The 12,437-nt window shown below is 45.2% G+C and overlaps 1 protein-coding gene across 2 annotated transcripts in view; it reads left to right on the top strand.

Moving 5' to 3' along the window:
• The first annotated feature begins 277 nt into the window (after positions 1–277).
• Positions 278–12,437, top strand: part of LOC127049196 (uncharacterized) — a 372,635-nt gene continuing 360,475 nt past the window's right edge. For both annotated transcript variants that reach the window (XM_050949742.1, XM_050949741.1), the window contains exon 1: positions 278–867. In XM_050949742.1, the coding sequence (XP_050805699.1) occupies positions 317–867 (551 nt within the window). In that variant the 5' untranslated portion in view covers positions 278–316. The remainder of the gene's footprint in view (positions 868–12,437) is intronic.

The following is a 12,437-nucleotide window of genomic DNA, read 5'->3' on the forward strand; positions in this document are numbered from 1 at the left end:
ACAATATCTTCCGGGGTCCCTTACACTACAGCATATACTCAGGACACTCCCTACACTAACACCAGAAGAAATCGACATACCCCTAGAGCCCCGACCAGGGTTATTCTATCTACTACCCAAGAACCACAAACCCGGAAATCCTGGACGCCCCATCATCTCGGGCATTGGCACTCTCACTGAAGGACTGTCTGGATATATGGACTCTCTACTCAGACCCTATGCCACCAGCACTCCCAGCTATCTTCGTGACACCACTGATTTCCTGAGGAAACTACAATGCATTGGTCACCTCCCAGAAAACACCATCCTAGCCACCATGGATGTAGAGGCTCTCTACACAAACATCCCACACACAGATGGAATACAAGCTGTCAGGAACACTATCCCTGACGATGCCACAGCACAACTGGCTGCTGAGCTCTGTGCCTTTATACTTACACACAACTATTTCAAATTTGATGACAATATATATCTCCAGATCAGTGGCACTGCTATGGGCACCCGCATGGCCCCACAATATGCCAATATCTTTATGGCCGACCTGGAACAACGCTTCCTCAGCTCTCGTCCACTCACGCCCCTTCTCTACTTGCGCTACATTGATGACATCTTCATCATCTGGACCCATGGGAAGGAGACTCTGGAAAAATTCCACCACGATTTCAACAGCTTCCACCCCACCATCAACCTCAGCCTGGACCAATCTACACGGGAGGTCCACTTTCTTGACACCACGGTGCAAATAAGTGATGGTCACATTAACACCACCCTATATCGAAAACCTACCGACAGCTATGCCTACCTTCATGCCTCCAGCTTCCATCCCGGACACATCACACGATCCATGGTCTACAGCCAAGCACTGAGGTACAACCACATCTGCTCTAACCCCTCAGACAGAGACCAACACCTACAAAATCTCCACCAAGCATTCTCAAAACTACAATACCCGCACAAGGAAATAAGGAAACAGATCAACAGAGCCAGACGTGTACCCAGAAGCCTCCTACTGCAAGACAAACCCAAGAAAGAAACCAACAGGACTCCACTGGCCATCACATACAGCCCCCAGCTAAAACCCCTCCAACGCATCATCAAGGATCTACAACCCATCCTGGACAATGATCCCACACTTTCACAGGCCTTGGGTGGCAGGCCAGTCCTCGCCCACAGACAACCTGCCAACCTGAAACATATTCTCACCAGTAACTGCGCACCGCACCATAATAACTGTAGCTCAGGAACCAATCCATGCAACAAACCTCGATGCCAACTCTGCCCACATATCTACACCAGCGACACCATCACAGGACCTAACCAGATCAGCCACACCATCACTGGTTCATTCACCTGCACATCCACCAATGTAATATACACCATCATATGCCAGCAATGCCCCTCTGCTATGTACATCGGCCAAACTGGACAGTCTCTACGCAAAAGGATAAATGGACACAAATCAGACATTAGGAATGGCAATATACAAAAACCTGTAGGAGAGCACTTCAACCTCCCTGGCCACACTATTGCAGACCTTAAGGTGGCCATCCTGCAGCAAAAAAACTTCAGGACCAGACTTCAAAGAGAAACTGCTGAGCTTCAGTTCATCTGCAAATTTGACACCATCAGCTCAGGACTGAACAAAGACTGTGAATGGCTTGCCAACTACAGAACCAGTTTCTCCTCTCTTGGTTTTCACACCTCAACTGCTAGAACAGGGCCTCATCCTCCCTCATTGAACTGACCTCGTTATCTCTAGCTTGCTTGCTAGCATATATATACCTGCCCCTGGAAACTTCCACCACATGCATCTGAAGAAGTGGGTATTCACCCACGAAAGCTCATGCTCCAAAACGTCTGTTAGTCTATAAGGTGCCACAGGATTCTTTGCTGCTTTTACAGATCCAGACTAACACGGCTACCCCTCTGATACTTGATTCCTGACTGCGTTTCTCATCGGCAGGGGCGGGTCCAGCCCCCAGCATGCCAAGTGCGTGCTTGGGGCGGCATGCCGCAGGGGGCACTCTGCTGGTTGCCAGGAGGGCGGCAGGTGGCTCCGGTGGACCTCCCGCAGGCGTGCCTGTGGAGGGTCTGCTGGTCCCACGGCTTCAGTGGAGCATCCACAGGCACGCCTGCAGGAGGTCCACCGGAGCCGTGGGACCAGCGGACCCTCCACAGGCACATCTGCGGGAGGTCCACTGGAGCCAGGGGACCGGCAACCGGCAGAGCACCCCCTGCAGCATGCCGCTGTCCTTGGGGTGGCAAAATGGCTAAAGCCGCCCCTGTTCATTGGCACTCCGGCTCATCCCTCCTGGTATTGCCAATGTCCGGTGATGTGTTCTATGTAGATATCCCTTGACCACCTGATGTCATCCGACACCAGGAGTTGCCGCATCAGCCGAGCATAGCATTGACCAATTCCTCATTCTTTCAGCACTCGCTCGTTACTGGGGTCCCATGCACCCAAGGCTCCGATGATCAGTGCATGTGTCTGGACCTGGTATCTCTTAGCTCTCAAGGTTTCAGCCAGAGAGGCATATTTCTCTATCTTTCAAGCTCGAGCATCGTGGAAGGCCGGGGTCCTGTTCTCAAATGGCACTGTGATGTCCACCATGATGATCTTCTTCCAGTCCTTGTTGGTGATGACGATGTCTGGTCACAGTTGGCTGTCAGTTCCGAGGATAGAGGAGTTCACAGCAGCTTTCCCCATGGGTGGCAGGATGGCTCTGGCCAGACGATCTTGGATGGGGCTTGCAGCTACACAGGACTTGGAGTGGCGTCTCGTTGGCGTAGCCGCACTTCCTGCATTGCTTGTCCTGATTCCCATGGCGGATGGCTCCGTTCGGTGGGATGCAGTTGGGCCAGACCCCGTGGATGAACTTCCAGTTGGCAAATTGGGTGAAGCTGCCCCCGGGGAGGAGGTGGTTGCTAGTGTCCCACTTGCATATCACTTTGAATGCCTTGCCCTGGTCCGGCTTCTGTTTCAGGTTTTCCACATATTGGCAGCGGATGGCGTTCTTTAGGGTCCTCTCCAGCATAGTTCTAGCTCTTGGAGTGATGATAGTGTGATCTGTATTCTTCACCTGTGGCACCAGGACTCCCAACTCCTGGCATTCCTCGCACCATGTCCAGTGGCAGCCCATATGCTTCTTCAGTTGTAGCATAGCATTGTAGGCACAAGTCCAAAGTGAAGCAAAGTCTCCCCTGTCTCTTCCAAATTCACCTTCCAGTGAGCCACTCAGGTAGGTGGCAACATCTTGGTTGGAGGGGGTCCTGGCAATTCGCTTCTTTGACGGCATCCTGTAGAGCGCTCTCCGCGATGTTCCTCACTGTGGCATTCGGGCACATCAGAAGATGGAAGGCATGAGTGATCCCTGCAATGTAGCACAGATCACCCATTCGAGGGATATTGGCACTGCCGTGCCTGTGCAAGATGTATGCCAGTTCATTGCTGGCCCTCTGGGGAAGAAACAGCCACTTCTTCACCAGTTGCTAGATGGTGTTGTTTGCCTTGCTTGGAAGTATCTTCACCATGACAGATCCCCTCAGGACAAATGAGATAAGGGGGGCAGGTCAGGAAGGTGTTCAAGGCATTGATCTTTGCCATGATGCCAGTAGGGAGGAGTCAATCTTGGCCCCATTTCATAGGATCTCTGTGATGGTATCCCCAGGTGTCTCCTGGATGCGGAAACCTGTGGGCCTGCCGAGATGTCAGTACCCTTGCCCATCCTCTAAGAAGATCGTGGGTTCACCCTGGATCTGAAAAGACGTCACCTGGACCGAATACTTTTAACTGCCATCGATATGCAGGGATGCACTTTTCCTGACATTAAAGCGGAGTCCCCTCCAGTTGGCAGCCTGGCCAGAGATGTCAAGCATTTGTTGCAGACAACCCTGAGATTCTCCAGTCAGGACCAAATCATTTGCATAAGCCAGGATATTCACTCTTGTTGTATAGACTGAAACCGCCTAGACCGCAGGAGATTGCTCGAATAAGCGGTTCCATGGCTAAGTTGAAAACCGTGGGGCTTCGGGGGGCAGCCTTGCTTCACTCTGCTACGGATAGGAATTTTGGGTGTCTTGCCTTCCATGGAGTGGATGGTGGTGGTGCAGCCTTCTCAAACCTTAGTCCCAGATTTGGACCTTAGCGTCCAAAATATGGGGGTTAGCATGAAAACCTCCAAGCTTGGTTACCAGCTTGGACTTGGTACTGCTGCCACCACCCAAAAAATTAGAGTGTTTTGGGGCACTCTGGTCCCTGGGGACCCCAAGACCCAAATCCCTTGAGTCTCACAACAAAGGGAAATAAACCTTTTCCCTTCCCCCCCTCCAGGTGCTCCTGGAGAGATACACAGACACAAGCTCTGTGAATCTAAACAGAGGGACTCCCCCCTCCCCGTTCCCAGTCCTGGAGAACAGAATTACCGAGAGTTAATCTCTCTTTCCCCCCCTCACCCAGAGGGTATGCCAAGTCAGGCGAATAAATCTAACACACACAGATCTCCCTCTGACTTCTTCCTCCCACCAATTCCCTGGTGAGCTGCAGACCCAACCCCCTGGAATTTCGCACTAAAGAAAAACTCCAACAGGTCTTAAAAAGAAAGCTTTATATAAAAAGAAAGAAAAATACATAAAAATGGTCTCTCTGTATTAAGGTGACAAATACAGGGTCAATTGCTTAAAAAAATATTGAATAAATAGCCTTATTCAAAAAGAATACAAATCAAAGCACTCCAGCAACTATAGACATGTAAATACCAAAAAAAAGAAACCATATAACTCACTATTTGATCTCTTTGTCCTTACAACTTGAAAACAGAAGATTAGAAAACAAAAATCACTTCTCAAAGCTGAGAGAAAAGCAGGCAGACAGAAAAGGACTCAGACACAAACTTTCCTCCACCCAGAGTTGAAAAAATCCGGTTTCCTGATTGGTCCTCTGGTCAGGTGCTTCAGGTTAAAGAGACATTAACCCTTAGCTATCTGTTTATAACAAGCCTTCATACAGTTTCCGAACCAGTTGGAAAATTTTCATTACATTAGTTTTTAAACCTCTGCTAATTTCAAATTTGGCTTAGCTCACAGGTGAAATGTATTAAACTAATTGCAGATGTAGTTTTACTCAGATTAGAAATACGCACAGCAAAATCTCAGGACTTGCCTAGGAAGCCACTGATGAAGTTGCACTGGCAAATCAGGAGTGGGGGGTGCTTGCAAAAGGACATTCCTTAGAATAAATTGCTGTTAGTTTCTCATTGTCATGAGCACGTACTGATGCTGGTGTTATCACTGAGCAACACATGCTTCTCCCCACTCACCTTTCCAGGAGCTGCAACCAACACATCAGCCCTCTTCTCTGCACCGGTCACCTTACAAGCACAGGACCAAGTCCAGGAATCAAGGCTCAGACTCCTGTTTAATAGTGTATAACACCTATACATATAAGTTTATGGAGGTGGCTCTGCGATTGATCTTTTACTAGCAAGAACCATTTTAATTAATTAGTACTAGGGTAATGAATGACCAGTCAATATAAATATACTTCATTAAGTGCAGCTGAAGTGACATTGAAATGCAGTAGATCGCACCCTTGATATTTACAAAGTATTTAATCTTTAAGGGATCCTAGCCAGATAGTGAAGATGTGACACTGCACTTGCTACAACCCTTCAGACAAGTCAAGTAACATATAAATCATTGATATTTCCTCTAATGAGAGTGGCACATTAAAATAATGGCACATATTTTTTAAATTAGCTCAAACAGTTCCCTGTTCAGCATTTATGAGGATGGTGAAATAAGATCTTGAGTGCAAGGACAGACAAGTTTGCCCATTCAGTACTTCCAATAGCAAAGCTGTCTGACATCCCTCATTTCCAGAGCTTAAATCAGAAACTCTGACTGACTTTGCATATGACCCTGTGTCCACTACAGTTACTGTATAACATTTTTCACTTCCATTATTCAAAATAAAATCTGGTCCAGACCAACTATCAAATCCATAATAATCAAAACATGTCAGTTACTGCTAACATTTGAAATAACCAGATATGACTCAAATCAAGATTGAGAATTCAATATGATAGGTCTGTCCTCTGTTTTGTACATTGAGACAGCACCATACCCTACAACATGAATAGGTTTGTTTTTTTTTAATCTAAAGGGAAAAGTAATATTCCATTCAAAAATGCCACAAAGTAAGAAAGAAAACAATAAAAAAAAAAGGGAGTGGAGGTGCTATGTGTGTATATATATATATACACACACACATATATATATATATATATATATATATATATATATATATATATATATATATATCTTCAAAATGGAATGGAGGAAATCCCCAGATGCCCCAGTCTTCCATTAATATTTACATGGTGCAAAATGTATTTTATTGCTTCTTCATCCATAGAGCAAAGATCCCCTTGCATCTATTTTGTGATTAGACAAATCAGAAATACCAGTGCGCTAGAGTACAATTTGCACTTTTACAAATTAGTCTGTATAATCCTTCTATTTAGGATTTAAGAAAACTGGGTTTGGGCTTCATGTGTATGTCTGTCTTGTTGGTTTTTTTATTGTCTGTTTAAGTGAAAGTCTTCTTTTGACAGGCAGAAATCAGCTATATTTGTTGTTCTGACCCATTGCAATTACTTGAACTCAAGACTGCTTTACTAACACTTTCAGTTATGTTGAGAAGCTTACTTTGCCTGATCCTTTTATTATATGAAGTGTTACTTTTTGTGCTTTAGAGTAAAGAGAAACTTAGTTTAATGGGAGTTTGACAGATTTTTCCCCAAGTGACAAAACTAAAATTGATCAAATGTACATTAGAGCTTTTAGCTCTGAATCATACAGTATCCTGTAGGGAATGCAGCTTGAGTATGCTATGATTTATGAAAAAACACTGCATTCCTAGTCAGATCATTCACACAAAACCTCCAGTTATCTGGCTAGTTGAATTCTATAGCTTTATAAAGGGAGTTCAGAGTACCTATAAGTGCTTTCAGATTGGTGCCGTATGAGTACTTTGACCTCTTAGGACTGTAAAGTTAAGCTCAGAGATGCTAATGGCCCAAGTACTCAAGAGGCACCACTCTGATAGCATTATAAGGGCCTTGAACTACTTATATAAAGTGATTTTATTTAACTTAAAATAGTAACAGAGCTTCCTCTCCACCTCGGTGGGTCCTGCGCTTCCATTTAGCAGCTGGATGGGGTATTTCTCTTTCCCCTTAGGACTTTCTCCATGCCCTGAGTTTATTGTCAACACCTTGCCGGAGCAGTGTTCCTCCCGGCCTCCTGATGAGGGGAAGGGGAGCCTCTCAGTCTCTGGTAGTCCCTCTGGGCATGGTGACAACAGACCAACCACTCAGTTCAGTCTCTCCCCTCTGGCAGGGTCTCTTTCCTCAGACCTCCGGGGCCCTTAAGGGCCATCTGCCCTGTTAGGCAGGGATTCTCCCACTCTTTGCCTCTGTACCTGCGGGGCTTCTCTCCTAATGCTTGTCAATGGCTGCATTGCCCAGCTCTCCAGTAGCTCACCTTCCTCCCTCAGCTCCTATCTGGCTGGAGTGGAGGCTTTTAACAGGTTCTGGCAGGTCCTTGATTAGCCCCAGGTGCCCTAATTAACCTAAAGTAACCCCTATTCAGTTACCAAGGGGAAAGGGACCCACTTATCCTAGGGCTAAAATACCTGCCTTCTGGCAACAGGGAAGATCAGATTAACAGGCTCACAAGGAGAATAAGCTAATTGTGCCCAGCAGTGGACTTTCCTACTCTGGTTTGTTAATAAAAAAATTCTGAACAAACAAACAAACCACACTCTCCTGTAGCCATCTGGCCTGACTCTATCACACAATTTTAAAGAAAGCAACATTTCCCCACCTCTCCCCCCGCCAGTAAAGTAGAAGAGTTGAGCTAGCACTGTATCATTGTTGGTGCTTAAATACATTCTAAAACAGTTTTTAGTGTCTCTAAATATGCAGACCCTGACTCTCTTACTTAGGGCAGGTCTACACTATGAACTACACAGCTGCACCACTGCTGCTGCGCTGCTGTCACCTGTCTGGTGAAGACTCTCCAAACTGACAAGAGAGAGCTCTCTCATTGGCTTAATACCTACCATTTCTCGCAGAGGAGGGAATTATGTCGGTCAGAGAAGCTCTGAGTGATGTAGTTATACCAAAGTAAGTGTGTAGTGTAGACCTGGCCTTAGACTGGTGTAGAATAGGAGAAACTCCACTGAAGTCAAATAACTTACACCACAAAACAGCTGTGAGTAAGGGCTTGGCTATACTTGCGAGTTAGTGCACATTAAAGCAGCCCCGGGTGCACTAGCTCACTCCCCGTCCACACTGGCAGGCACATAGAGTGCTCCTGGTACTCCATCTCGACGAGAGGAATAATGTTTGCTGCGCCTTGGCTACAATGCCAGGTGTCAGTGTAGAGGAGGTGTTGCATTACTGCACTCTGATCAGCCTCTGGAAACATCCCATAATCCCCTTAAGTCAAGTGGCTACTCTTGTCATTGTTTTGAATCACCCTAAGTATTTATTGAAATGCCCTAAGTATTTATTACCAGCCCTATAGTAGTGACAAGGCAGGTGAGGCAATTTCTTTCATTGGACCAACTTCTGTTGGTGAGAGAGACAGGCTCTGCATGTTTTGAAAGCTTTTCTTCAAGTCTGGGAAGCATACTTCCTGTCATAGCTAAATACAAGATGGAACAGATTGTTTAGCATAAGTATTTAACACATATTTAAAGGGACCATTCAAGGTGAAGTGACCCGTTACCCTCACCTCTATGCTAGATAGTCTTGATGGTTTCCTTTCCTTTCCTTTCTCCATTGGGCCTACAAAAATCATTTCCCTCCCCCCGCAACATCAACAGACCATGGGTAAAGTAGCTAAGAAACAGCATCACTGGTAAACATTTCTTGACAGATTAGATTCTTTATTGCATTTTGTCAAAGAGAGTTCTGATGTAGAAATATGGTACTGCACTTATTACTCTGACAGCCATACTTTACTAATGTTTAACTGAATCATTATTTCCCTTTCACTGCAGTAAAGCTAACATCTATTCAGCAGTTATGGCCTTATAGAGCACTTGATTTGAGGCAGCTTTGAAGATGACACTATATCAGCTGTCAAGTCCTCCAAAGCAAAGCATTGTTCACTTGCTCCCTCACTCCATTTTACTTCTCTCTCCTAAAGAGCAATACTGAGAGGATGTTAGATTAAAATAATTATGGTGCCTAATGTGCTGTCTTCTGCAAAAAAGCTTCCTGCAGATGCAAAACCTATGTGAGAGACAAAGGACTGTGTAAATGTCCCAATTTGCAAGTAAATGAAGCTAGCCTCCCCATCCAAAATTGACATATCTGTATTCAAGCACTGAGGATATGCCACTCAGATAATACCAAAAGATCAAGAGAAGCTAAAGCTATAGCTAAAAGAAAAAGAAAAAAAGAAGAGAAAATCTAATGTGCCTATTACAATTTCAAAGAACTTAAAAGAAAGTGAGCGAGAGATATTTGATGTCATCTTAACAAAGCAACCACACAGAGGTGTAGCTGACAGGATGACAGAAAAAATATATATTCAAAAACATTTCGTGGCTGCTTTTAGGTGCATATGATAGTGTGATAATTGCTTCTCTAGCTCCTGTTACAGCGGTACCAAGACTATGTGAATGAGGAGGCTACATCAATACTGAAATCTAATCTGATTGATGAGGAAATGCTTCTTCCTCCTGGAAGAAAAAAAAAAGTTTAAAAATGTTGATGAAGCAGTGATAATATGGTTTTAATTAAACATGTCAACAAACCAGGACCAGGATGGAATACTAGATGTGCATGTTCACTGAACGACTGTAAAGCTCAAACTGCTTTTCTGTGGTGGATTAGAAATGGTTTGTAGAAAGAGTGTCAGATCAAAGCTACTGCAGTGACAGCAACAATTAGTAAGAATGTTTTTGAATGCAAAATTATTGATGGCTTCTATTTTGCCTGGAACAGACTGTAATAGGGAGATTTTGCCCTGCTAAACAGAACTGCATAGTGTCACTTGGTCTTAGTTTACTGTATAAAGCAAAATTTACCAGTTCTATTTTGGCTGAAAGACAGCTCATTTGATCAACCCATTTCTATCTCCTCTCTGCATGTGCTGCATCTGTTCACTGGAATAGAGGAAATGGGGAAAGTAGAAAGCAATCCTTTCTAATGGGGATACATGATCTATTCTTCACTCCTTCCTCAGTAACCCAAGCTTCTGAAAAATTTGCAGTATCACAGAATTAAGACCATTCACATTGTCATTCCCCACCTCCCACCCTCCGTTTCTTTCTGTGCTAGTGTATGAATTCAAGGTGAGTCAAAACAGATTGAAGTCAATAGCTAGTTTCCCATTGAAGTCAATGGGCTTTGGATCAGGCCCTTAACCTGGGACTTCTGACTCAATAGTGCAGTTCTCTATCTAAAAAGAGCAGTTTGAAGGGAAGCCAAATGAGTAGCAATAGACTGAAAGTAATTCTATAATTTGGGCTATTGATTTGCCCCTGATCAATTCCCAACTTAGTTTGGCCTCCGACTGATATTTCAGACAGAGCAGGGAAGATAATTTCTCCCCTCTGGATCTGCCACTAATCCCAGACGACACTAAGGACACAAGAAAAAAATGGGAGGAAAAAAGAAAAGGGTGAGATCAATGGAGGACAGAAGCCAATAGAACAGGAGGGGGGGAAATTAAAGACAAGATCAAAAAGGTGAACAAAAAGAAAGTGAATCTGAAAGTTTTATTAAAGAAAAAGGAGTGGGGGAGGGAAAGCAAAACGCTGAAAGAAGAATAGCACCCAAGCCATACACAATGAATTTCATCTCTTCAGTAGAGTTACACCATGGAGGAATTTGACCCAATTGGAGTAAAAGCAACAGGATAAAATGAGACAGTTATAAATTAAAGTCTGTTGCTACTAAGACATATGTATGAAATGACTTTTAATGAGAAGACTTTCTATTCTCAGTACACAATCAGTACAAATTCGTGGGGGTGATAAGTTTTAAGAGTAGAAATCAGGAGAGCCTGCAATTGCTGGCCATGTAATTCTGAGCAAGTCACAGACCTTTCTGTGCCTCAGTTCTCACAGCTGTAAAATGGGGAACAAGATGAGTCACTTGTGTAAAACACTCACAGCTAGGGACTAAAGTGCTGGGTAAGAATGTGATGTTCTGCTCAGCAGGACATCCAGAACTTTGAGCCGCTGTGTTACCACTCTGCCTTCACAAAAGTGAGGGCTTTGCTGCTGCTGACACACCAGCCTGTCTGCCTTGCTAGCAAATGCTTCAAGACTTTGCCAGTCTAAAACTTGCCTGACAGGAAACACTCAATGAACCCTAGTTATCAATTTCCCAGAGATGTCTCCCTGCACTGTCCAGTCCCTGTCAGTGGACACTCACAGAAACTAAGTTTACTGTCTCCGAAGAGATAGAGCAGACATCTGCCTGTTGTGTCTTCAGCTAACCTAACATTTGTAATAAAACAAGAATCAGTTTATTAATAAAGATTAAGTGATATCAAGCAAAAGAAAAGAGACAGGTGTAGTTACAAAACAACAAACAAAACAAAACACTTTCTAGAAAATAAAATGTAGTCTTAGGCCTTGGCTACACTGGAGAGTTGCAGCGCTGTAGACCCACCACCAGCGCTGCAACTTACTCACCGTCCACACTTGCAAGGCACGTACAGCGCTGCATCTCCCTGATTGCAGTGCTGGCTGTACTCCTGCTCTGCTTGGAGTATAAGGATTGCAGCGCTGGTGATGCAGCGCTGCTCCGCAAGTGTGGCCACCAAAAGCACTGTAATTGGCCTCCAGGGTATTAGAAGGTATCTCAGAATGCCTGTTCAGCCATTCTGCTCATCAGTTCGCACTCTACTGCCCTGGCCTCAGGTGACCCGCCCTTTAAATGCCCCAGGAATTTTAAAAATCCCCTTCCTGTTTGCTCAGCCAGGTGTGGAGTGCAATCAATCAGTGACCATGCCTTCATGCGGCAAACGAGCCCCAGCATGGAGCAATGGCCAGTTGCTGGACCTCATCAGTGTTTGGGGTGAGGAAGCTGTGCAGTCACAGCTGCGCTCCAGCCATAGGAATTACGATACCTATGGGCAGATCTCAAGGGCCATGCTGGAAAGGGGCCATGACTGGGATGCAGTGCAGTGCAGGGTTAAAGTAAAGGGGCTGCGGAGTGCCTATTGCAAAGCCCACGAGGGAAACCACTGCTCAGGTGCTGCCCCCACGACCTGCCGTTTTTACAAGGAACTGGACGCGATACTTGGGGGTGACCCCACTGCCAATCCGACAACCACAATGGACACTTCAGAGCGGGGGGCGGGGAGGGTGGGTTAGAGGAGGGGGAGGAAACTAAGAGTGAGGGTAC

This window comes from Gopherus flavomarginatus, chromosome 4, assembly GCF_025201925.1.
Source record: "Gopherus flavomarginatus isolate rGopFla2 chromosome 4, rGopFla2.mat.asm, whole genome shotgun sequence".
Classification (NCBI taxonomy): Eukaryota; Metazoa; Chordata; order Testudines; family Testudinidae; genus Gopherus; species Gopherus flavomarginatus.